Consider the following 27,339-nt stretch of genomic DNA (forward strand, 5'->3'; position numbering starts at 1 on the left):
ATTTTTGCCCTTAATCATGTCTTTAATTCTGATTGTTCATGTTATTTAATGTCTCTTGTAGGGGCCAGTTGTTAGAATGTAACCAAACCCAACTCTAATCTATAGTATTCAGCTTCAACAATAAGAAAAAATTCTTTCTCATTTTTTCATCTAAATATAGTTAAGGATTTGTAATTGCATAAAATGTGTATGTTTTGGAGAGTACCAAAATGATGCAAGAATGATGAGTAAATATGTAAATAATTTGCAGAGGAGCGTTTTGGGGTAGGAATGGCGATTGCTAAAAGGTAAATTTAATAAAAAGGTGCTTCCTTTCCTCAAATAGTTTCGCACCCCTCATCGGATCATTCTGTCTGGCTCACCAATGCAAAATAACCTCCGAGAGCTGTGGTCGCTCTTTGACTTCATCTTCCCGGGAAAGTTAGGCACGTTGCCTGTGTTTATGGAGCAGTTCTCTGTCCCCATCACCATGGGGGGATATTCAAATGCTTCCCCAGTACAGGTAATATATTAGGACGATAATACTTTTGGCATTTTAATATTTAAAGTGCTCCTATTAAATACTATAATTTGTAGCCAAGTCATTCAGAATGTGAGAAAGATAGCCAGGCTCATAAATTGGTATCTGGTAAAAAAAAAAAAAAATCACAAAATTATCTTTGCTTGATAATTTGCATGATGTTTCACTTAAAACATCATGAAAAATATTCACAGAGAGGAAAGCCCTAGAATAAAATATCTCCTTGTTTAATGGAAATTAAACAGTTTTGGCATTGTTACTGGGATGTTTCAAAAGATGTCACATGTGGTCAGAAGAGCAGTTAGAAATTATGAAACAAGGACAAATCAGTTTGGAACAGCATGTAATTTAGTCCTGCAAACTGGGGTAGTGCATCTTATAAAGTAGTGGAGAAACTTAGAAAAGGGGACACTAGGAGGATTGGACTGTTCAGGGATGATTTAATGAGACATGCCCCTTAACCTGATTCTGGGAATGTAGGCCATGGAGAGTGAGGGCATTCTTGATTAGGGCAACAGTGTGGATGCAGCCACCGTATGTGGCAGGGCGCAGTGAAGAGACCCACTTGACTGGATTGGAGATGCTTGTGGGGGCATAGCTAAAAAGCTGTGGATGCTAGAACTGTGGGGCCTTGAAAGGGAAGTAGTGGCACTCAGGGAGGGCTGGGTTACTGAAAGTGTCTGAGCAGGACTCTGGAGGATGCTGGTTCTCAGGGGTTCCTCAGGCTACAGGGTAGTCACAAGAGGGAGGCTGGCACTGAGTGACCTGCAGGAACCACTGGGGTGAGGGCCATGAGGACCTGGACCTGATCTTGGGTGGTGGTCTGAGAAAGATGGTGGGGCAGGAGACGCAGGTGGCATTTTTAGGCAGAACAAACAAGGTTTGGAGGCTGACAGGATCGAGGAGATGGAGTAGGGGCTAAGCTTGCTGTGAATGACAGACTGACTCCTGAGGTTTCAGGCCCGGGTGCCTGATGGAATGGGGTGGTCACAGGCAGAAATGCCAGGAGGTGAAGTTAGCCATAGGGTGGTTTGTGGCCTGTAGGGCAGGCTGCAGCCTGGGTGGGAGGCACGGTTTCTGTGCATCCCTTCTTGGGTGGGCCTGTGCCTACCAGGTCATGGCTGAGCCAGGGATGAGAACTTCCACCAAAAGGGAAGCTCTCGTATTTTGGAGTATTTAATTAGAAAAAGAATTTTAGACCTTTAAGATTAAAAGATTGTCAAAAACAATTTTAATATATTTTACATTTTGAGATTGAATGATTTTCAGTTAACTTTTGTAAGGAGTCTCTTCTTTCTCTGAATCTCCTGTTATACCATTCTTTTTTTAAAAAAAAAATTTATTTTGAAATAATTTCAAACTTAACAGAAAGTTGCAAGAATTTTAAAAGAACAAACAAACAAGAAAACCCTCTTAACACTTCACCCAGATTCACTGATTGTTAGCATTTTGCAAACATTTTGCCACATTGGCTTTACCATTCCTCCCCTCCCTCTCCCACACCTCTTTCCATGTAGATTCACAGCTGAGGTTACTGTTTTCTAACCACCTGAGGGCAGGTTGCAGATCTGATGCCCCTTTCTCCAAATCCTTCAGTGTGTATTTCCAAAAACAAGGATCGCCTCTTACATAGCCAGTGTAAGCAACAAAATCAGAAGGAAGTTTAACATTAATAGGAGTCTGTTATCTAGTCTATAATCACTCATATTTTGTCAGTTGTTCCAGTAGTTTCCGTGTCTCTAGTCTCCTTTAATCTGGGACTGTTTCTTTGCCCTTCATTACCTTGACATTTTTAAAGACTATAGGCCTGTTAGTTTGTAGAATGTACCTCAGTTTGGGTTTGCCTTACATTTCTTCATGATTGGATTCAGGTTATACGTTTTGGCTAGGAATATCACAGAAGTGATGTGTCTTCCTCAGTGCATGGTATGTGGAGGAACATGCTGTCTGTTTGTTCCACTATGGGTGATGTTAACTCTGATTACTTTAAGGTGGTGTTGGCCAGATCTAAACTCTGTGAGGTTACCACTTCTCCTTTGGCATTAATAAGTCATTTATAGAAAAATGATTTGAGAACATGTCATTATGATCTGTTTTTTTCCTTGAAGTTCTTGTTTCAGGAATTTGTGTACTTATCTTTCTCCCCTTCCTAGTGGGTGAGATCTTTGGAAGCAGAGTATTGGTTGTATTTGCTCCTTTTTGTTTGAGACCATGTTGCCTTGCATTATTGAATTCTAAGAAGATAGTCTGTTTGCCGGTATTTATTCTGTCATGCTGGTGCTAAAATGATGGCAGGGGCTAGAAACCAGAACCTTCCCATGAAGGTATTTCCAGTCCAGTAGGGGTGGGCACAGGGGAAAGTGGCAAATAAACCTGGTCCCAGTACAGGGCAGTGAGGACTGTGATCAGGGGAGATGCCCAGTGTCAGAGCTTATGGGGCTCAGAAAGGCTTCCCGGAGAAGGGATGACTCACCTGGGGCCTGAAAGGTGAGGAAGGTGAGGGGGAGCATGTCAGCAGCCCAAATATAGATTGCTGCTGGGGTTGATGTGCTCAGCTGGGGCAGGGCATGTGAGAACTGAGAAGAGCCTGCAGGGATGCCTAGTTGACCCTCTTTATTCCACATGCAAGGTTTTTGATTCTCAGCGTTCTGGTGACTCGCCTAAGGTCACTGTGCTCAGGAAGAGGCAGAGCTCTGCCTTGTCAGAATGGGAAGGAGCATGGGCATGCTCAGCAAGTTGTCTGTTTTCCACAGCACTGGGATGTGAGCATTGGTAGAGAAATCTAGCTGAATCCCCACCTTGTGTTTTTATGAATAGAGGAACAGACTGGGAGCCAGTTGGGAGTGAAACAGAAGATCATCTCCATGGGGTGGCATGCAAGAGAGAGCAGGAGCCACAGCCCGGCCGTTCCCCAGCCTAGCCCTGGTTTAGTTGACCAGCACCTCCAACCAGCATGCTCGCTCTTCTGCGGAAGGGGGTGTGGGTGGAGGGAGGATGTGGGGGCAGTTTTCTTTACAGACTGTACATTCGTGCTTCCTCAGTGGGACTATGTTTTTAAATTCTGAAATTTCATCATCTCTGCATCAGAAATCATAATATGTACCTCATCATCATCTTCAAGGTGATTTTCATCAGTCTGAATGATATATTTAAGGAGTTATATATAACTAAAAGTCATTGATTAGTTGAGCTTCTTTTTTATGTATTATTCAAAGTAAAGCCTATTTTAATATTTACGCACATGCATTCACACAACAGATACACACACATACATATATGTGCATGAGTGAGGTATTTTTAGCGTTCTTTAAGAACATTTTTTAACAAGTTAATTTTTTAACTTTTTTTTTCTGTGTGTGTGGTCAAGCTCTTTTTTATTATCATTCATTTTACAGCTGACTTTCTTAAATTTAAACTTTGGTTGGAATTTTTTCCATGAAATAGTAATTTACTAAGTTGTTAAGCCTATTTAGATTTTTTTTGAAGTAGCAATAATTTATTCACTACTTTGCCTGTAAGTGAATTGCAGAGGGAGTGGTTTTCTGGGCTGTGGGGCTTTTTTTTTTTTTTTTTTTTTTTTTTTTTGCGTATATTTAGTACTCATCTCATGTGGCCGTGCTCCATTACAGAACCATATGCTGCATTTTAGGGCAGAGTGACCTTTCGTTTCTGGGATCAGAGGGCTCTTGTTGAACTTACTCTTGTAAGTCTCCAGTGGACAGTAATCTCTGCTTATTGGCTGGCTGCTCCATCACTGCAGCTTTTCCCCAGAGTTAGCTTTTGATCTTCAGCTTTGCAGAGTTCCTTTGTAGCTTTTGGAGAATACAAGATCATAAACAGAGATTTGTACAAAAGCAGTTTTTCCCCTAGAGCTGGTGGTGAAGAACCCAGTAAGTCTCTACTTTAGGTTTTAACTGTATAGTAATAATTAAAGGAAAGTGTATAAGAGAAATAAGGCACAAAATTATCAGTTTTTCTTTTGTTGTACATTTTGGTTAATGAGATAATTTTTTAACTGATAATATTATGAAAGCTACCACCGCTTGGAGTATATGGAACTTATGCTAGCTTTTTCAAACCATTTTGCAATCATTTCCCACTGACTTTATACAGCTGTTGGTTATTCTTTTTTTTTTTTTAAGGAATGGAAGCAATTGAGAGGTAAGAACAAATGCGTTCCTTAAACATATATAGTAATGTTCCCTTCTCTGCTCTTATTAAAGGTCAAAACTGCTTACAAGTGTGCATGTGTCTTACGAGATACCATAAATCCATACCTACTGCGGAGAATGAAGTCAGATGTCAAGATGAGCCTTTCTTTGCCAGATAAAAATGAACAGGTCTGTAAATCCAGGAGTTAACAAAGCATTCCTAAAGCACAAGTGTGTCTTTCCCTTCACTCTGATTCTCCTCTGCGGATGAGAGAGTCTGGTGAGGTATGATCCTGGAACTGTGGGCAGGCTAGGCCCACTGTGGCGTCTGCCCTCAGTGGATTCTTCTCTAGTCCACAGGCTTTGACCTCCCTCTTACTGACACATGGATTCCTATAGCTACTCTTTTAAACATCTCCATTCTCCTTAAGCCCCTAATTCATTCATGCTACAAATTGTATTAGGTGCCAACCATATGCCTGTCGTGATCCTAGGCTCTGAGATACAGCAGTGAACAAAGCAAGTTTTGTTCTCATGGGGACTCACATTTATTCTTGAGGGAGAGTGTCACAAAAAGGTATAGAAGATGTCAGGTGGCAGCATTAAGTGTGGAGACAAATGAAGCAGGGTTGAAGGATAAGCTGGGAATGCTGAGGGCAAGGATTTGGGGAAGTGGGCCATTTGTAAGGGTTGGTCAGAGAAGACCTTTGATGAACTGACACCTGAGCAGAGGCCTAAAGAAAGCGAAGGAGCAGGTCTTGTAGGTTTCGAAGGCAGAGCATTGCAGATGGTGAGCTGTGGCAGTGCTTTGGGGCCTCCATAGACAGCAGGGAGGCCAGTGTGGTCAGGGCTGGGAGCAAGGAGGAGGGTAGAAGAGGAGGAGCTAGCTGGGAAGACTGGGGAGGGTGGCACAGACAGGTGCGTGAACAGAAGTGAAGGCCTGGGCATCGGAAGGTGAGTAGGGTGACCTGGAAAGGACCCAGTGTGTTTGGCCACTAGGAAGTCATGAGTGATGCCTCAGTGGCATCGACAGAGGTGTCCGTGAAGCTTGCTCTGGGTGCAGGCTTCAGGAGTGACTGGAGGTGAGGAAGTGGAGGTGGGGATTGTACCTTATTTTCTCAGGAATGCCCCCATCTTCCACTTGGAGGCTAACGGGTGAGGCACTGTACTGAGGAGAATGAGTGGGTCTTCAGATACAGTGCAGAGGTGGAAGGGTTGCCCTCCATCCTGTACAAGAACCTCTTCCTCTGGGAATAAAGGAAAATGAGGTGGATGCAGAAGTAGAGACATGTTAGGGAGTGAAAACCAGGGAATCATGCCTGATCCTGGTAAGTTCAGGTTTGATTTTCATTTTGTTTTTATTTGTCTGACTGTTTTTAAGTAGAAGTTGAGACAGAGGTGCGGGTGGCTTGGGTGGTGAGGAGCATGGGCACAGTTGCTCTGGGCTTGTGGAAGATGCTGGGCGGGCACGCATAGAGGACCCCCTGGAGCAGGACAGGCCATGGCAGGATGCTGCCATGTATGAGCTTTTCTCCAGCAGCACCGGCACTGACCATAGGTCTGCAGAAGACTGATGGTTGAGTTGACCTACCTTTGGATGTTTACAGGGAAGATGCAGGGGGTTGAAAGGGGTCCAGGTAGGTGGCAGAGGGGTGGCTAAATGAGCATCCGTGGGAATGTAACTGGCGGTGGTGGACTTTGCAAAGGAGGGAGGGTTGAGAGGTGAAGGGTCACAGAGCACGATCGCATGGAGTGGTTGGTGCAGTGGGCTGGGAGGGTAAGGGTTGCCATCCAAGGCAAGTCTGGTAACTCATGGGCCTGCACTTAGAGCTCCAGGAGAGGGAGAGCTCCAGGTGAGGTTGTGGTCTCTGGTCAGGTCTGCCGAGTAGAGCATGGCATGGGTCATGGGAGGTGGGATGGTTTGAGCACTTGGAGGCTAACATGGAGGATCATCTGTGCACCTGGGCACTGAACTTGCCCGTGAGCAGGAAGCCAGTCTTTGGGGACTGTGGGATGGGCCCTGGAGGTAGACAAGTGACAGAGATGGAGGGGCTGGTGAGCAGGGTATGGTGAGAAGTATTGTCACCCTTTGTTGTTTTAATATTAATAATAGGGATATCATTAAAATCACATGCATTGTGCTCTTTTGATCGGGAAGTTTTGTTGATATTTTAATTATTTCTGTTAATTTTTTTTTTGAAATTATAGTTTCCTTGTTTTTCCCCTCCGTAGGTCTTATTTTGCCGTCTTACAGATGAGCAGCATAAAGTCTACCAAAATTTCGTTGATTCCAAAGAAGTTTACAGGATTCTCAATGGAGAGATGCAGGTCAGCTAAAAAATAGAAGCTGGAGAAATGAATTGTGGACCAAGAGAAGTGAGGGAGGAAAAGAAACTAGGATCTACATTGTGCCAGGCTTTTCACGTACTGTCATCTCACTTTACTTGCATGCAGTCCCGCATGGTAGATGTGCAGTCAGCCTATGGCCTGGAGCCGTAAGGTGCAGAGGAGTTAGGTAACTGGTGAAAGGTGGAAAGTTGCAGAGCTGTGCGCTGTGGATCTGAACCCAGACGCAAATGCAGCTGCGAGCTGTGCAGTTACTGTTACTTCCGAGGGTCTTACCTGGTAGGTGGGCGGGTGTCAGGTACATAGCTGCATTTTCCCAGATATTATGACCTTAATTATATATCTTGTGGAGAGGATCATGAGGATTCATAACTTTCATCAGCTTCCTAAAGGAGCCCCATTCCCCAATAAATGTTTATGAACCATTGCCATGTTAGGAACCAGATATAAATCTGGTTCAAATGTCCCTGGCTCTAATTCTCATTGTCCCCAGGGTAGGACAGTAATTTATTTATGGTGATTCTGTTCCTTTCAATACTGAGAAAGCTCTCTTTCTACTAGTGTCCAGAATTCAGAAGTTCCTAGCTAGTGTCTTCTCCAAAAGACTCTATTGTATAAATAATGTGAGTGTGATTAGGTCATTTCAGTTCTTTTAACCATCTCTCACAATTTCTTATTTCATTTCTTATTGGTAGCTACAGGAGGTTCTTCAGTCATTCACATCTATTCATCTCCATGAATCTCCCCTTAACTTCTTCAAGTCTTTCCAAGTTAGGGGGTCTAGATCACACTATCCAGGAAAGGGAATGCAAGCTACACTTGGAATTGTAAATTTCCTAGTAGTCACATTAAAAAGGAAAAAGAGAAACAGGTGAAATTAATTTTGATATATATTTTATTTCGTATATCTAAAATACATTTTAATATGTAATCAAAAATTAAAAATGATTAAAAAGATATTTTACTCCTTTTTTGTTCTGTCTTCGAAATTGGGTATGTATTTTACATATGCAGCACATCACAATTTGGACTAGCCACACTTCATGTGCTCAGTAGCCACGTGTGACTAGTGACTACTGCATTGGACAGCGCAGATTGAAAGGAAGAAAAATGAGTCACGGATGACTCTGGGGAGGTTTACCAATGTTCCTGACTTATTCAGATCATTTGTTGTTAATCTGTTTACTGTTGTTTACTAGTGATAGCTACCCTACCCTTTGATTATTGGCTTAATGGTGATTTCTCCTTCTCTGCTCAAGCTTTTAGACCAGTGAGTTTGATTTGAGTCATCCTCTCAAGGCTGGAAGAGCCCCATTATTGAAGTTTTGTTAATGTTCTTTTGTGGGGATGGGCCGGGGCACTCACCCCTTGTCTTCTGTGCCCTTCTGCATAGACCATATCTTTCGCATTCGTGCATTCCCATTCGTGCATTTTTCATGCAGTTTTTTTTTCTGTTATAATAATAATCTAAAGGTAAATGGATCCTCAACCTCTGACTCATATTAAACTGCAGAACTTTTAGTGAGGTAATTAGGAGTGTAATATTTAAATGCATTTGATAAGTCACATGACTGATGTCTCCAAATTTAGGTTGATAGGACATTTCTGATCCATATTTAAAAGGCGAATTCCTTTTTTATATTAAGTTTATAATACCGTGAACTGCATACCTTTTTTCTAGTGAGGGAAAATGAATTATCAGCAATTGAATATGACCCCTGTAGACGTGTTCAGTCCAGTAGAATTTTTTTGTTTCTGAGAACTTGTTCTATCAGGGAAACAAGATGAGTGAAAGTTAATTTCTCCCAGCTCATGATAATGCTGTGACTAGAGAAGAAACTAAGAAGCTGGTGGAGAACTGTTTTTTAGTCTGTGTTATAGGTTAAACAGCCTCCTTGCCTAGGGAATCTTACTTTACATGGGGTCATCTGAGTGTACATATACTCTTTCTTACCACAGATTTTCTCCGGACTTATAGCCCTAAGAAAAATTTGCAACCACCCTGATCTCTTTTCTGGAGGTCCCAAGAATCTCAAAGGTCTTCCTGATGATGAACTAGAAGAAGATCAGTTTGGGTACTGGAAACGTTCTGGGAAAATGATTGTTGTTGAGTCTTTGTTGAAAATATGGCACAAGCAGGGTCAGCGAGTATTGCTGTTTTCTCAGTCAAGGCAGGTGAGTGCACAGACTTCAGATGGGAAACAGGCTGGTTCTTTATGACAGCCATCAACTCACAAAATGGGATTCAATCTAAAGTAATGATTCTGAAGCAAGTCTACCACTGATGCTGAGGTGGCAGTCTGCCGATTTCTTTGGGAGTTTAGATCTTTCTCTAGAGTTGGTGTCTAAAAGTCGACTTTTTAAAAAAGCTCACCATGTAATTTTGGTCTGCAAGTAAGTTTAGGCCTGAGCTTTGGCTGTTTACAAAAGTAAGAATTAACCATACGGAAATACCAAAAATACTCTTTTAACAGTTCTGTTTATCTGTCCTAAAGCAAGAAACTCCTTTTAACATAGGCCTGTTGGGGAAGGTGTTACCATTTACACAAATAGAGAAGCACTCACTGGGAATGTGTATTTGCTTTGCAAACTCCTATCCCCCACCTCCAAACAGATGCTGGACATACTTGAAGTATTCCTTAGAGCCCAAAAGTATTCCTATCTCAAGATGGATGGTACCACTACAATAGCTTCAAGACAGCCACTGATTACAAGATACAATGAGGTAACATGTGAATGTAACAGGGAAGTTGAGTGGTGCTGCTGTACGTGGAGGGAAAGGACTAAGCGTATCCACACCCTTACCCACCAAAGCAGCATTGACATCTGGGCTTGGGAGGGGGCCTAAGGGGAGACTTGTTGTTTTTAACTCTATGCCCTACTTCTGGATATTTGGGGGCGGGGGTTGTGGGCATGTGTGTGTTCAAACAAAGAATGCGTTTTCTACAGCATGTATTTTCCTCCTAAAAACCCAATTTTTAAATATTTCTATTAAATATTAAAAGTAAAAGCTGTGAAATGAGATTTTGATTCACCAGAGGTCTCTAGGACATTACCATTCCTTATATTGGGAATAGCCCAGTAATTCCATGTGTACAATATGTGGAGGCAGAGGCTGAGAACTGTAACTGGTCTTAAGTGTGTGTGCTCAGTGTTGTGTGTCTTACCTCTAGGACACATCCATATTTGTGTTTCTTCTGACCACGCGGGTGGGCGGCTTAGGTGTCAACCTGACGGGGGCAAACAGAGTTGTCATCTATGACCCAGACTGGAACCCAAGCACGGACACGCAGGTTTGTTTTTATTTTTTTTTTAAAAAGAATGTATTAGTAGAAATATAGTTTCATGGCTAGCGCTTGTGACTGTCCTTTGATGTTCTGGTTGGCTTCAGCATACGTTTCACATTTTGGTTGTCTCCTGTTCTTCAACGTGAAAGAAGACACCCTTCAGAGTCAAATGGACAGGAACCATCTTCAGCAGTTTATCCATAGCATTCATTCCTAGAGTTGGGGTAAAAAGAACATAGGCAAAGTTACAAACATTTTTTCAAGTAGAGATGTCTTGTCAACTGGCTGTTCATCTTCCTGAGTAGGCCTTAGGTGTACTTGATGTCATGAGTCAAAATTCTAACTCTGGGAGTGACAGGTAGTGACCAGCTAGCTTTGTATCTTATAGTCAGTGCTTGTCATTGGGAAGGATTCTCGTTGAGAGGTCTCTCTCTCTCTGTCACAGGCCCGGGAGCGAGCATGGAGAATAGGCCAGAAGAAGCAAGTGACTGTGTACAGGCTCCTGACTGCGGGCACCATTGAAGAAAAGATCTACCACCGGTCAGTGCACACAGTGGCCACTCTTGGCTGTGCGTTCCCAGAGTCTTGAGCAGGGAATTTTTCCAAAGTGTTGTTTTTAAAAGTCTTAACATCTTAGAATAATAGTTGCTATAACTTAAGGTTTTGGTTTTTGTTTTGTATTTTTTCTTTCCATTTAAAATATGCTTAGATGTCTTACTGTGAGTTGTCAAAAAATGTCTTTGAACCTGATAATTTTTGTACCTTATTCTACCTCAAGAATCACATACATGTAAACTTCATATTGTTATTTGAAAGGAATATTTCTGCCTACTATGGTGTGTTGCCTTCAGAAAAATTTTAAAAAATGACAAGGTTGAATGTTACCATATTGGTGTTTACATACCACATTATGCAGGTAGGATCAGTGTGGGTGTTCTGGCAGTCTTTGATTCTGATGCCCCTTACAAAGAAGTTGACAGGATGGCTGTTTCGTCCTCTGTCTTTCCATAATGACTAGGGGATTTTAGACAGTGGTAACTTCAACAGTAGAATCAAGACATTGCCAGCTTCTCCCACTCCCCCACCACAGACTTTATCCTTGAGCCATAGCCCAGCTTTTATAGGAAGCTCTGTGCCCTTTACCACATGCTGGGCCATTCCTGGAACATTATATCTTCCTCGAGGGAGTGTTGTGTGCGGGTGGAGGACGAGTTGGATCCTGTGAGAAGAGAGCTTCCTTTTATAGATTCATGCTTTAGCCAGGAGAGTAAATGACAGGGAGGGACAGTGTGGCTGGTGGAGGTGCCTGTTCCAGAGTGGCAGTGGTGTGGGGCTTCAGCAGAGTGTGGACCTGCAGGTGGGAGCAGGGAGAGAGAGGTCAGAGTGGAGACATTGCAAAGCCCAGGTAAGAGAGTTTGCTGAGCCCCATGATAGGAAGGTTCTAGGCAGGGCAGGACCCTTGGTATTCAAGTCAAGGAGGCTAAGAGAGACTATGAGTCACATGATGGCATGTGAAAAGGTGTTTCTTGAAATGTGTTAGATCTTGGAGGTTGAAAAAGCTCATTCGGTGTAAATAATAAGGTATTATTTCTAATTTAAATTCTGCAAGACCTGGGAGATTAACTGATGTATTATATATTTCCTGAATTGTAATTTTCCAAGGCTGAAAGTTTGGGGGATTATTTAGCCATTCATGCAGCAGCTGTTATCATCTCTCTCTTATATTGCTTTATAACTTGAATTTTTAGGTAGAGCTACACATTGTTTTATACCAGCTTATCTTTTATTTTTTTAGACAAATCTTCAAGCAGTTTTTGACAAATAGAGTGCTAAAAGACCCAAAACAAAGGCGGTTTTTCAAATCCAATGATCTCTATGAGCTATTTACTCTGACTAGTCCTGATGCATCCCAGAGCACTGAAACAAGTGCAATTTTTGCAGGTATTACATAAAATCATTTAATTTAAAGTAATCAATTGCACAAGATGATGCAATATAGTATTAGTGGTGTTTTTCCTCTTTACAGGAACTGGATCAGATGTTCAGACACCCAAATGCCATCTAAAAAGAAGGATTCAACCAGCCTTTGGAGCAGACCATGATGTTCCAAAACGCAAGAAGTTCCCTGCTTCTAACATATCTGTAAATGATGCCACATCATCTGAAGAGAAATCTGAGGCTAAAGGAGCTGAAGTAAATGCAGTAACTTCTAATCGAAGTGATCCTTTGAAAGATGACCCTCACATGAGTAGTAATGTAACTAGCAGTGATAGGCTTGGAGAAGAGACAAATGCAGTATCTGGAGAAGAAGAGTTGTCAGTGATTAGTGGAAATGGGAAATGTTCAAATTCTTCAGGAACAGACAAAACTTCTAGGCCATCTGGTGATGAAAGCATTGATGAAAAGTTAGGTCTTTCTTACAAAAGAGAAAGACCCAGCCAGGCTCAAACAGAAGCTTTTTGGGAGAATAAACAAATGGAAAATAATTTTTATAAGCACAAGTCAAAAACAAAACATCATAGTGTGGCAGAAGAAGAGACCCTGGAGAAACATCTGAGACCAAAGCAAAAGCCTAAGAACTCTAAGCATTGCAGAGACGCCAGGTTTGAAGGAACTCGAATTCCACACCTGGTGAAGAAAAGGCGTTACCAGAAGCAAGACAGTGAAAACAAGAGTGAGGCCAAGGAACAGAGCAATGACGATTATGTTTTGGAAAAGCTTTTCAAAAAATCAGGTAATCCATTTGATACGTTTGCCACAGGGATGCTAGGATCAGAAAATGAGTAGGCTGTTTCTAGCAGTAGCAGTCTTTAACTGATGGTGCATAGAGGGCTCTCAGCCATTAGTGTTTTTCTTCAAAAATTTAGATTTGAAATATATTGACATTTTAAAAATTGCATTTACACCTCTTTTCTGAAGACCTAGAATAATTTGAAACTTTGGAAAACAATAGTACTTATGGCCACTCATGGGAGGTGTGCAATTCTTAAATAGATGTGTACTACCTGAACATTAGTAGGCAGTTACTTCACATGCTATATGCTACATTAATCTGATTTTCCAACCACAGGAGATTAAAGTAACATCATAAGGGAGAGAGACAAGCGTGTGGCTAGAGACAGACATTCTAGAAGTACGAAAGCTGATAGCTTATGTCAAGGGAGAAAAGTTAGGAGATGTAGACTCAACAATTGCTCAAGACCATGGAGTATATAGATAGCCCTGCTTAGTGATCCCGTAGCAGTCACTGTGTTCACAATGTGATGGCCTTGAGTTACCAAAGATTGCTGCTTATGGCACTCAGTTTAAGAAGGCAGGTTTATGTGTAGCATTTCAGAAAGACTTTTATTTAGCATGGTTAATTTTTTTGTTAATTTCATATTTTGAAGTAATTTCAAACTTAAATCAGTTGGGTCTCAAAAAAAATCAGTTGGAATAATACGAAGAACTCTCCTATATCCTTTATCTAAGTTATTAACATTTTTCAGCTTTTGCTTTATCATTCACACACACACCCATCTATGCATACATTTTTTTTTTTTGGTAGGAATGCCACAGAGGTGATACCGTATCTTACTCAGTGCATCTATCAGGAGACACATGCTGGTTTGACCTATTACAAGTTGATTTTTAAGATCACTTGGTTAAGGTGGAGTCTGCCAGGTTTCTCAATGCTAAGGTTAATATTTTTACCTTTGTAATTAATTTGTGCTTTCAAGGAATATGCTTTGAGACTGTGTAAATATCCTGTTTCTCATCAAACTTTTATCCACTAGTTTTAATATCTATTGATGATTCTTTCCTCAGTCAGTTATTACTACAATGGTTGCCAAATGGTGATTAACATTCTACTGTAAGGAAGGTTTTCCTTCTCTCTTATTTATTTATTAATTTATTTTTAGATCAGTATGGACTAATGGATTCTTTTTTTTCCATGACTGTAATCCATTAGTAGGGGTATTATGATGCTCGTATTGTCTTAGATTTGCATCGTGAGTGGGAGCTCCTTCAAGCTGGCTCCTTTGTCCCTCTGGTATGTCCCCACCATTCTTTGAGCACCTCCTTTCTTCTTGGCATACTAATATATGCTGAGCTCAATTTGTATTCTGTGCCAGCCCTGGAATCAGCCATTTCTTCAAGGAACCCTGGAGAATGGTATTTAGGAACTAGGATCCGGGTTCTCAGAGTGTTCATTGCTGCTATTATGTCATTGCTTTCGTAGCCAATAATATGAGGAAATAGATGTATGTATGTGTGTGTATGTGTTTGTTGTGTACATACATATACACATACATACGTGCATATATATGCACAACAAATTGCACAGATACACCTGTCTCTATGTCTGTGAAAACCATGGGTTTGGCTTCCAGCAAAGGCAGATTAACATTTACCCTTCCATGTGAAACAATGAAAACAATGACAAAACATATGAAGCAATGGTTTTCAGACACCAAAGGGCAGTGATCTCCTGAGAGATGGGAAACAAATGAATTGAGCTCTGCAGTTGCCCTGCCCTACTGCCTTGAGAGAATTTTCGTGCTGTAACAGAAAGAGGGAGAACCCAGATGGGAGTCCAGGCAGACCCTCTGTTGAAAAGACAGAGCTGAGCATCAGGGGAGGCCAGGGTGGCTGGCATTCACATGCAAGAGACGATAGCGGAGACAGCTGTGCACAGGGAGAGAACCCCACAGGTCTGCAGAGTCTCCACTGGCACTCAGCTGAATACTGACCAGCACATTGTGCAAGAAAACTACTTAAGGTCAGTGAAAAGGCCTTTCCTCTTTAACTTTTCGAATTAGAGGAAACATGTCTGGTGCTCACCCATGGCCAGGGATAGTGCCTGTTCCCACCAGCTAAGACTGGAAAAATATTTCATGGGGCATTGGGTATGATACAGAGTAGGGGGTCTTGCCTCTGTAGTAGGGAATGATCAGCCTTAGAGTGAGCACTGCTTCAGCCCTACCTGAGTGTTTACAGGAATATACAAATACCAAACATCCAACAAGATGAAATTCACAATGTCTGGAACCCAATCAAAAATTACTGGCTGGGTGTGGTGGCTCAGCCTGTAATCCCAGTGCTTTGAGAGGCTGAGGTGGGTTGATTGCTTGAGCCTAGGAGTTCAAAACCAGCCTGGGCAACATAGTGAGATCCCATCTCTACAAAAAATAAAAAAAAAAATAGCCGGGTGTGGTAGCATACACCTGCGGTCCCAGCTACTTGTGAGGCTGAGCTGGGAGGATTGCTCGAGCCTGGGAGGTTGAGGCTGTGGTGAGCTGTGATCATGCCACTGCACTCCAGCCTGGGCAGCAGAGCGAGACCCCATGTCAAAAAATAATAAAATGTATAACCCAATTTTTTAAATGGACAAATAATTTGAACAGACTTCACCAAGAAAGATATGTAGATGGCAAATAAATATATGAAACTTGTTAATATTATTAGTTATTAGGGAAATGCCAATTAGAACCATAGTGAGATACCACTATACACCCTCTAGAATGGCTAAAATGAAAGAAGACTGACCATACTAAGTGTTGGTAAAGATGTGAAGCAGTTGGGTCTCTCATACACGCCTGGTGGGAATGTAAAATGGCACAATCACTTTGGAAAACAGTTTGGTAGTTGCTTAAAAATTAGGCATGCACTTTCCTTGTGATACAGCTTTTTCAGTCCTGGGTGTGTATTTGCCCAAGAGAAATGGAAAAATATGTCCATACGAAGGCTTGTACATGAATATTCGTAGCAGCTTTATTAGTAATAGCCAAAAATGTAGAAATCAAATGTCTACCAACAAGTAAATAGTTAAACTAACCATGGCATATCCATATGATCAAATACTAGTCAACAGGCCGGGCTTGGTGGCTCACGCCTATAATCCCAGCACTTTGGGAGGCCGACCGAGGTGGGTGAATCACCTGAGGTCAGGAGTTCGAGACCAACCTGGACAACATGGTGAAACTCCATCTCTACAAAAATACAAAAATTAGGCATGATGGTGGGTGTCTGGAATCCCAGCTACTTGTAAAGCTGAGCGGGAGAATCGCTTGAACCTGGGAGGTGGAGGTTGCAGTGAGCCGAGATCACACCATTGTACTCCTGCCTGGGCGACAGAGCAAGACTCCATCTCAAAAAAAATATATACTAATCAACAATAAAAGGAAGTAGAGTATTGATACATGCTACAGCATGGATGACTTTCGGACTAGTAAGATTAGTACATACTCTGATGCCGTTTGCATAAAATTCTAGAAAACACACAGTCATGACAGAAATTGGATTGGTTGTCTGGGCATGGGGTATTTGATGGTGGGATTACAAAGGGACATGAGTTTTGCAGGTGACGGTTATGTTCATTGTGTTGATTGTAGTGATAGTTTCATGGTATGTACATAATGTCACAACTTACCAAATACTGTACTTCAGCAGTTATTGCATATCAGTTACACTCTAATAAGCTCCAAAAAGCAAAATAAGATGAGGGAATACTGTTGTCTCCAATTTCATTTCAGCACCCTAGGGCCCTTTCCATGTTTGTAGCTTCCTTCTTCAAGACCTTTGTTCACAACGTACTGAGTTACTTGTCAATCCTAGGATACATGGTAGCTTTTTACAATTTCTAACCTGAACTATGGCAAGAAACAGTTATACTAACTAGAATTCAATATTTGTTTTTATTTATACTAACTAAAGTTCAATATTTGTTTTTATTTCTTTTTGTCTTTAGTCTAAGTTTTTGGTCAAAACACTACTTGGGTCGAAAATAAGTTAGTTCTTTTTTCTCACCGTTCATCATATTTTCAGTGTGTGCTATCAGTTTAAAATACAGTTAGGTTAATTTATTTGTTTGTATTCCACTTTAGGGTTTCCTCCCATCCTTGTTGACTCTATGTTATCTTCTGAGTAGTAACACATTAACATAGTAACAAAAGACAAAATATGCAAAAAGGAATACCAAGAGTAGTGTCATCCCCCACCCTGTCCCCACCCCTTCCTTACCTTACCAGTCTCATGAGTTTCTGGCATTTCCTTCATGTGTTTCTCTATTAGTTTGTTTTCACACTGCTGATAAAGACATACCAGAGACTGGGCAATTTACAAAAGAAAGAGGTTTAATTGACTTACAATTCCACATGACTGGGGAGGCTTTACAATCATGCAAGGAGGAGCAAGTAACATCTTTCATGGATAGCAGCAGGCAAAGAGCTTGTGCAGAGAAATTCCCATTTTTAAAACCATCAGATCTCATGAGACTCATTCACTAGTACAAGAACAGCACAGGAAAGACCCAACCCCATAATTCAGTCACCTCCCACCAGATTCCTCCCATGACATGTGGTAATTGTGGGAGTTACAATTCAAGATGAGATTTGGCTGGGACATAGCCAAACCATATCGTTCCACCTCTGGCCCCTCCCATATCTCATATCTTCACATTTTAAAACCAGTCATGCCTTCCCAACAGTCCCCTAAAGTCTCAACTCATTTCAGCATTAACTCAAAAGTCCACAGTCCAGAGTCTCATCCAAGACCAGGCAAGTCTCTTCTGCCTATGAGCCTGTAAAATCAAAAGCAAGTTAGTTACTTCCTAGATACAATAGGGTTACAGGCATTGGGTAAGTACAGCCATTCCAAATGGGAGAAATTGACCAAAACAAAGGGGCTATAGGCCCCACACAAGTCTGAAGTCCAGCAGGGCAGTCAAATCTTAAAGCTCCAAAATGATCTCCTTTGACTCCTTGTCTCGTATCCAGGTCACGCTGATGCAAGAGGTGGGTTCCTATGGTCTTGGGCAGCTCTGCCCCTTTGGCTTTGCAGGGTATAGCCCCCCTCCTGGCTGCCTTCATGGGTGGCATTGAGTGTCTGCAGCCTTTCCAGGTGCATGGTGCAAGCTGTCAGTGGATCTACTGTTCTGGGGTCTGGAGGACCGTGGCCCTCTTCTCCATAGCTCCACTTGGTGGTGCCCCAGTAGGGACTCTGTGTGGGGGCTCCAACCCAACATTTTCCTTCTGCACTGCCCTAGGAGAGATTCTCCATGAGAACCCTGCCCCTGCAGCAAACTTCTGCCTGGGCATCTAGGAGTTTCCATACATCTTTTGAAATCTAGGCAGAGGTTCCCAAACCTCAGTTATTGACTTCCGTGCACCCTCAGGCTCAACACCATGTGGAAGCTGCCAAGGCTTGGGGCTTGCACCATCTGAAGCCACAGCCTGAGCTCTTTGTTGGCCCCTTTCAGCCACAGCTGGAGTGGCTGGGACACAGTACACCAAGTCCCCAGTCTGCACACAGCATGGGGACCATGGGCCAGGCCCGTGAAACCACTTTTTCCTCCTGGGCCTCTGGGCCTGTGATGGGAGGGGTTGCCATGAAGGTCTCTGACATGCCCTGCAGACATTTTCCCCATTGTCTTGGGGATTAACATTTGGCTCCTCGTTACTTATGCAAATTTCTGCAGCCAGCTTGAATTTCTCTTGAGAAAATGGGGTTTCCTTTCCTATCACATTGTAAGGCTGCAAATTGTCCAAACTTTTATGCACTGCTTCCCTTATAAAACTGAATGCCTTTAACAACACCCATGTCACCTGTTGAATGCTTTGCTGCTTAGAAATTTCTTCTGCCAGATACCCTAAATCATCTCTCTCAAGTTCAAAGTTCCACAAATCTCTAGGACAGGGGCAAAATGCTGCCTGTCTCTTTGCTAAAACATAACAAGAGTCACCTTTGCTCCAATTCCCAACAAGTTCCTCATCTCCATCTGAGACCACCTCAGTTTGGACCTTACTGTTCATATCACTATCAACATTTTTGTCAAAGCTATTCAAGAAGTCTCTAGGAAGTTGCAAACCTTCCCACATTTTCCTCTCTTCTTCTGAGCCCTCCAAACTGTTCCCATCTCTACCTGTTACCCAGTTCCAAAGTTGCTTCCACATTTTGGGGTATCTTTTCAGGAGCACACCTCCCCACTGGTACCAATTGCCTTTATTAGTGCATTTTTATGCTGCTGATAAAGACATTACCCAAGACTGGGCAATTTACAAAAGAAAGAGGTTTAATCAACTTACAGTTCTGTGTGGCTGTGGAGGCCTCACAGTCATGTCAGAAGGCAAGGAGGAGCAAGTCACATCTTACATGGATGGCAGCAGGCAAAGAGAGCTTGTGCAGGAAAACTCCCATTTTTAAAACTATGAGATCTCATGAAACTCATTCACTCATGAGAACAGTGTAGGAAAGACTCATCTTCATAATTAATCACCTCCCACTGGGTTCCTCCCATGTCACGTGGGAATTGTGGGAGTTACAATTCAAGATGAGATTTGGGTGGGGACACAGCTGAACTATATCAGTTTCTTTTGTAGAAATAAGCAGGCACATGTATAATTTTATATTCCCTTATTCTCTTACACAAAAGGTTGTATACTATATTATCTTCTGTTCCTTTTTTAAAAAAAACTTCATATATCCTGACAGCCACTGCAGTATTAGTTAACAGAGAGCTATTCCTCCTGTTTATTCCTGTTTTATTCCTCCAATAAAAATTGCTAATTTTTATTGCTAGAGTGCTCTGCTATGTTGACCCAAAACCTGAAATCTAAAATGCTCTAAAATCCAAAACTTTTTGTGCACTGACATGATGCCAGATGTGGAAAATTCCACACCTGACTTCATATGATGGGTCACAGTCAAAACACAATTAACACTTTGTTTCCTGCACAAAATTGATAAACATATTATATTAAAATTACCTTCAGGCTATGTGTGTAAGGTGTATGTTAAAAATATATACATTTTGTGTTTAGACTTGGGGCCCATCCCCAAGATGTCTCATTAGGTATATGCAATTATTCCAAAATCTGAAAAAGGCAAAATCTGAAGCACTTCTGGTCCCAAGGATTTTGGATAAGAGATATTCAACCTGTACCACAGTTTATCCACGTATGAGGATTTAGATTTTTTATAGCTTCTTTCAGCCACAGTGCTGCACTAAATAATCCTGTGCTTATACAAGAGGAATTGCTAGATCAAAAGGTAAACACATATGTAAGTTTGTTTTGTTTGTTTGTTTGAATAATGCCCAACTCCCTTTTGTAAGGTTTAGATCAATTTGAATTGTCACCAGCAGTTGTTGCCCAGAGGCTTGTCAAGAGTGTGGTGTTACACTTTTAATTTTTCCGAATCTGATAGGTGAGAAAGGATATCTTAAGTTTTAATTTCCAGTTATTTTCTTTGAGTGAAATTGAACTTTTTATAGGACCATTTATATTTAAAAAATTTTTCTTTCTGTGAACTTGTCTGTTCATGTCTTTTGTCCATTTTCTAAATCAGGTTTTTGGTCCCTTTTTCCCCTTGGTTTTAAAGAGTTCTTTATATATTAGGGATGTTAGCTTTTCATTTTTCATATATGTTACAAGTATTTCCTCATTGGTTGTCCTTTATTATGATTTTTTTCCTATGAAACAGGTTTTTTTTTTAAAAAAAACTTGTCAGTCTTTTATTAATTGGAGTTGTAGTTCTAAGCCTTTTCTACATATAGATCATATGATAATTCGCCATGTTTTCTTGTACTACTTGTATGGTTTTGCTTTTTACATTCAGATTTCTGATCCATTTGGAGTATGAGGTGTGGATTTTATCTTGGTTCAAAGATAAAATGCCCCAACGTTTGTGCCCCAACATTTGTAGCATCATTTATTTCAAATAAGTTTTTCTCAGTGATTAGAGATGCCTTTATCATGTAGTACATTTCCAAATGCAGTTCAATGTATTTCTATTTTCTGGTCAATCTCCTGTTGTGTCTCTTCTTTCCTCAGCACCAAACTATTGTAACTGGAGCGTGTTTTATTGTCCAATAGGGTGTTACTTTGCCTTTTTAGTGTTTTCTGATCTATTCATGAAGGTTTATTGTTCTGTCTGAACTTTAGTGTCAGTTTGTCTAGCTTCATAAGAAAGGTTGACATTTTTATTGAGATTACATTAAACATATAAATTAACTCAGGGAAAATGGTTATTGAGTCATTCTACTCAAATGCAAGGGATGTCTTTCTGTTTGTTTAAGTCTGATAGTCTATCTTCCCAGGAGTGTTTTCATGTCTTCTCCATATAGGCTTTACACATTGCTTGGGTTTATTCCTAAGTGTTTTGTCTTTTCTGTTACTGTAAATAGAATTTTCCCACCATTATATTTTTAGCTGGCTATTGTTTGTAAATAGGAAGGTTATAGGTTTCTGTGTGTGAATTTTATATTTTTTATGTTGCTTGAATTATCTTACTATTTTTTATCGTTGATTCTCTAGGGTTTTCTAAGTGTACTATCACTTTGTTTTTGTCTACTACAGTACTGTACTTATACAGAGGAGAAAAGTGTCTTTCTTGCATACAGAGTGAAATATCACTTTGCTATTTCTTTTCTTGCTAGTTGGTGTGCACAGTGTCATGAAGCACGATGCCATCATGGATGGAGCCAGCCCAGATTATGTACTGGTGGAGGCAGAAGCCAACCGAGTGGCCCAGGATGCCCTGAAAGCACTGAGGCTCTCTCGTCAGCGATGTCTGGGAGCAGTGTCTGGTGTTCCCACCTGGACTGGCCACAGGGGGATTTCTGGTGCACCAGCAGGAAAAAAGTAAGAGATTGCTGCATGCCATACTTGCAAGGAGTCCAAACAACTAAGGCTAGAAATAAAATCAGGGCAGGTGTGGAGGCTTATACTGTTATTTCTCTTCAGGAATAAATCCCCAGGGAGGGATTATAGCAGCCAAATCTGGGTGACTTGGAGAAATACTGTTATAACTTTGCCTTCCTCCTTGCTTTCATCCCCTGTTTTCCAAAGTGGCTTCAGGAGAAGTGATTGGTTTTATTTGAGAGATGGTGTTGTTAAAAATAGTAAGAGATACAGGATAATGATTAAACCTTAATGAGATAATTAGCCAATTTACAGCACACATTAATTACTTTGCTATTCAGTATGCTCTTTTAGAATGATTTTCCTACTTGGAATTGAGAATGGTTCCCATCATCTTTTGAACAAGATACTGAGTGGTTCTCATTCTGAGATGCAGCAGTTCCTTTTTTTTTCTTTTTTTAGAGATGGAGCCTCGCCCTTTCGCCCGGGCTGGAGTGCAGTGGTGTGATCTTGGCCCACTGCATTCTCTGCTTCCTGAGTAGCTGGGATTACAGGCTCCCGCCACCATGCCAGGCTAATTTTTGTATTTTTAGTAGAGACGGGATTTCACCGTGTTGGCCAGGCTAGTCTCGACCTCCTGACCTCAAGTGATCTGCCTGCCTCAGCCTCCCAAAGTGTTGGGATTACAGGCATGAGCCACTGTGCCCGGCCAGCAGTTACTTTCTAGGAGGGTGGAGTGGAAGAATCGAGGGGGATAGAGCAGAAATGGCATGGCTGTGAAAGAATAAGCATGCAGATGGAAATGTTTCCAGGAAGAAGTTCATTGTTGAAAGAATATTTTGATCTCTAAGTCTCAAAAGCAAACATTTAATCTACTGTGATTCTTTTCCTTTTTTAGGAGTAGATTTGGTAAGAAAAGGAATTCTAACTTCTCTGTGCGGCATCCTTCATCAACATCTCCAACAGAGAAGTGCCAGGTAATATAGATAACCTTTTTGCTTTCCAGGGTGAGACTTGCTTGATTGAATGCTGTGAAAATTTCACCTGATTCTGGATGTGAAGAAAATGGTCATCTCTGGTGTAATGACACCTGATATTTGTGTTGCATGCTCTGATTTACGATGCACATTCACTTGAATCTAAAAGGACCTGCTGATTTCCTAAAGACAAAGTCTTTAACCCAAGATCCGTAGCAGCGTTTCTGTTTTGCCATTAGAAAGTTGACACAGGGATAGGTGTGTCACTGCTAGGACAGCCTGCCTTGTCTAGAGGGAAAGTGCCAATTCCAGAGACCACAACCCTCTGAAATAAAGGTCCAGAAAACTGCCTTGAATGTTGGTGTCTGTAACTCACTGGCTGCTAGAGCAGAGTACCTGTCTTTCTCTGCTCAAGAATGCCCTGCTTGCCTTGAGTGCTACTGTGGTTAAAACTAGTCCAGACTCCACCATTCAGTGGAAGTCTTTCTGGTCTTTCTGATTAAGGATTACGTTAAAACTCCCAGATTCAGACTCCAATTTTAAGTTAATATGAACATGTTTAGGAATACTAGTACCTTTTTGACTTCCCATGTTCTGTGCTTTTAGCAGTAGGGATTTGAGACCCTTTCAGAGTTAGATTTGTGTTTTTTTAAGGCAACTTGCATTAGATGTAAGGTAGGAAGAGTAAGAAGACTTAAAAGTGAAGAAAAAGAAGTATAGCTATGATATTGTTCCTTATCCACAGTGTACAGGATCCATTTGAGAGGAAGAACAGGAAAAGCCCACAGGTACTGAAAGTGGTCCTGGGCCTCCTAGAGACAGATTTTCCTGAAACCTTGCCTGGAAGCCTCCACTCTGCCTTCCTGTCCACCACCGTGTTGAGTGGTGGTGACTAAGGGAATGGCTTGGTTGCCCCCTCTTTATTTTTTTTTAGGAAACGGTCTCTTAACAGTGGGAGGATTTAGATACCGGACCCTCCTCCTTTCCCTTTTCATTAGGTGGAGTCTCAGTCTCACCCTGTCAGCCTCACCACCCTGGCACATGTGTTGTCTTGTGACCCTTCACAGCCTTTGGGGAAGGAAGTGGGGGCATAAACTAGAAATTAAATATATCAATATAGTGGTCTTCTTTTTCTAGGATGGCATCATGAAAAAGGAGGGAAAAGATAATGTCCCTGAGCATTTTAGTGGAAGAGCAGAAGATGCAGACTCTTCATCCGGGGCCCTCGCTTCCTCCTCACTCTTGGCTAAAATGAGAGCTAGAAACCACCTGATTCTGCCAGAGCGTTTAGAAAGTGAAAGCGGGCACCTGCAGGAAGCTTCTGCCCTGCTGCCCACCACAGAACACGATGACCTTCTGGTGGAGATGAGAAACTTCATCGCTTTCCAGGCCCACACTGATGGCCAGGCCAGCACCAGGGAGATACTGCAGGAGTTTGAATCCAAGTTATCTGCATCACAGTCTTGTGTCTTCCGAGAACTATTGAGAAATCTGTGCACTTTCCATAGAACTTCTGGTGGTGAAGGAATTTGGAAACTCAAGCCAGAATACTGCTAAACAACATTGCTTCCTAAACTTTCAAGTCCCTTTTTCTAACGGGCATTTCTGATTATTAATTTATTATTAATAATCATGTTTGTCAATGGAAGTTGGCTGCACTTGATGTTTGTTTGCATGACGTCTACCTCAGAATTAAAACTTTAAGGAAGAAGAAACTCTTCTCTGAAAGTTAAAAGTTTTAATAATGCTAGCTAAAGGAGAAAATACTTGGATTGATTTTTTTTTTTTTTGGCAATCTAATTATATTGTAAAATCAGGTACCTAACAGTTACTCCTTGGAGCACATTTGTTCCTTTACCCAAAAGATGCTGTCAGGGAGCACAGTTAGAAGTTTGCAGAACAGAAATCTCAATAATTTGTTTTATTGGTGCTAAAAACAGGTCTTACATTCAGTCAGACCTGTTCAATAAGTTCATCAATATCTGATAACAGCATTATTTTGATGTTTAAACTTTAAACATTTATATTTACCATTTGCCACCCACAAAGGTCAGGTTTGTTATTTGTTGTTTGATAATTATATTAATTTTCTTGGAAAGATCCTCTTTTCAAGGTACTGGTAAATTGGTGAGTATTTTTATTAGTAAAGCATGAAATAGTATGGTAATAAATGATAAGACGTGTTTGTGGAAAGCTGTAGGGTATTCAGTTTACCCTGGCTTTCCTTTAAGCAGAGGGCATCTTTTTCTCTCCTACAGTCACAAAATGTGTTATCATTAAAAAAAATCAAATTAAAGCCAAAAGTAGGTACATAAAAACCACACACATGCATGCACACAAACATCACAGCAGCCCACAGCAGACCCAGCCGTCGTTACCATGAAGTGACACCACTCCAGGCCTCTCTTGTCTGCAGGCTGGCAGGCTGTCTTCTCTCCAGTTGCCTTCGTCTTGCGCCTGCCTTTGCATTCCTTGCGACGGGCTTTCCTGTTTCTGTGGTTTGGATTCCAGCCAAGGCTGTTTGTATCTCACTACTCTATGTGTTTGTGGTTCTGTGATGGTGTTGCTTTGATCCTCAGTTTATTTTCTTACCCATGTTTTTCTTGTTTCCTTCTCAGGATGATTTTATCATCTCATCTTTGAAGTGTTGTTTTCTGAAATTCATCGTATTCCTGAAATTTCTTCTGTAGCTGTCTCAGTGCAGTTTGTTTCTTCGATTTGTATTCTCTGTCCTGATCTTTTCCTCTCTCTCATTTTTCTGTAGTATGCCTGCCCTCCTACCCTGCTATTTCTTTACATCTCTCTCATGCTTAACATGGATAGCTGTGTCCAGATCTTCTGTCTGCTCATCCATGTGACTCAGAGAGGAGGGTTCTGGGCAGGGGGGCCTTGCCAGACTGCATGAGAGGACATGAGTTTTGCTTTCTCTGCTCTAATATTTTGCTTAAGCCAAGAATCCTTTTCTTAGAGATGTTCTATATGATTCCCGTCAGGATTTTCTAGTTTTTTTTTTGGATTATAGCTTGTTCATTTCTTTTGTTTTTAGTTTGGTTTATATATAATGAGGGAAGAAGATGATTACATTATTTTTGTCACTTTGCCATCATTGTTTAGAAGTCATAGAAAGAATTTTTAAATAGGCCAATAAGTCTTAAACTTGAGTACTTGGCTTAGAAGGAAGTCAAAACTCCTTCCTTTTTGACTAAGTGGTTTATTTCTGGGGAGCTCTTAATTTCTATTTTTATAATCATTAGCCTATAAGGAAATTGTGTCTTCCTTGTTCTCAGGGTGATCTGCTGACCTTGTTCACTCATGAAGCATTTGGGTATCATACTTATAGTGTCTGAAACATAAACCGTATTGAGCTAGACAAGGTATAGCCTTCTCTTCAAGTAGCAAATACTATCAAAAGCTATAATGCAGTAGGAGCAAGGTGGTCCTTGTTCCAGTTTTTGTCTCAGTTCTGCTGCTGATGTACCATGATCTTGGGAAGGTGGTGTCTCAGTGTGGAGATCTGACACATTGTTACCGTGCCTCCTGGCTGGAGGGACTTGGAGAACAATGCAGTTAAGTAGAATGGTTTTAACAATACAGAGAAATTTATCCATTTAGATAAAAATCTGATTTTTAGAACTTTAAAAGCTTTGTACAGTGTAAATAGATTTAATGTATTTAACATGCTTTATCAGCACAAATAAAGGATTTTAAAATTTTGTCAAAAAATTAAATGTTAATACCATCACCATTAAAAATGTTCAAGCAATAGTCTGCCTCCCCACCCCCACACCATCTTGCACCTGTTCCACAGCTAAGTACAGCCCTAGGTTTGGTGTGTATTCTCCATGCATTTAGAGAATCACATGACACAGACTGCTGCTATAATGTCATTTTCCCATTCTTCCTTTACTAATAAAATTTTTGAGTTTTACCTGGACGTCTGGCTGCTCAGCTTAAGACTACTTCTCAGCCTCTCTTATAGTTAATTGTGGCCATATGACTAAGTTTTAAACTTCCCAATTGGCCCTTTAAAGAAGCAGGGTATGCACTCTCCTTGACATTCCCCTTTCTTGCTGGCTGGGAGGCCAATGGGAGCTTCAGTAGTGACCTGGCATCTCAAGAGATGGAAGTGATGTGTTGAGGAAGGAGAAGTTGGCCTGCCAGTCTTGAACTGCTCTCCTTTGACCTGTTATTTAAGAGTAAAATAAAATACTGACTTGCTTAAGCTACTGTCTTTTGAAGTCTATTATAGCAACTAGTTTGCTTTAAATATGTAATTTATATTAATGGCGTTATACCATCATTATTTTGCAACTAACTTTTCATTTAATATTATATGCAAGACATTTCTATTCCTGTAAGTATAGCTCTGCCTGCACAGAATTGTTGGATTAATGATGTAGATTTTAAATGTCAGTGGATGTAGCAGAATTGCTTGCG

At 41.1% G+C, this 27,339-nt stretch overlaps 1 protein-coding gene across 4 annotated transcripts in view; it reads left to right on the forward strand.

The window, feature by feature from the left end:
- Nucleotides 1-27,124, forward strand: part of LOC101127903 (chimeric ERCC6-PGBD3 protein) — an 82,929-nt gene extending 55,805 nt beyond the window's left edge. For all 4 annotated transcript variants that reach the window (XM_004049391.4, XM_019035449.3, XM_063709754.1 and 1 more), the window contains 12 exons: nt 326-502; nt 4,744-4,860; nt 6,904-6,999; nt 8,977-9,192; nt 9,632-9,742; nt 10,191-10,310; nt 10,750-10,844; nt 12,100-12,245; nt 12,331-13,038; nt 21,721-21,925; nt 22,824-22,902; nt 24,040-27,124. In XM_004049391.4, coding sequence (XP_004049439.3) covers nt 326-502; nt 4,744-4,860; nt 6,904-6,999; nt 8,977-9,192; nt 9,632-9,742; nt 10,191-10,310; nt 10,750-10,844; nt 12,100-12,245; nt 12,331-13,038; nt 21,721-21,925; nt 22,824-22,902; nt 24,040-24,459 — 2,490 coding nt within the window. In that variant the 3' untranslated portion in view covers nt 24,460-27,124. The remainder of the gene's footprint in view (nt 1-325; nt 503-4,743; nt 4,861-6,903; nt 7,000-8,976; nt 9,193-9,631; nt 9,743-10,190; nt 10,311-10,749; nt 10,845-12,099; nt 12,246-12,330; nt 13,039-21,720; nt 21,926-22,823; nt 22,903-24,039) is intronic.
- Nucleotides 27,125-27,339: the final 215 nt, after the last annotated feature.

This window comes from Gorilla gorilla, chromosome 8 (assembly GCF_029281585.2).
Source record: "Gorilla gorilla gorilla isolate KB3781 chromosome 8, NHGRI_mGorGor1-v2.1_pri, whole genome shotgun sequence".
Taxonomy (NCBI): domain Eukaryota; kingdom Metazoa; phylum Chordata; class Mammalia; order Primates; family Hominidae; genus Gorilla; species Gorilla gorilla.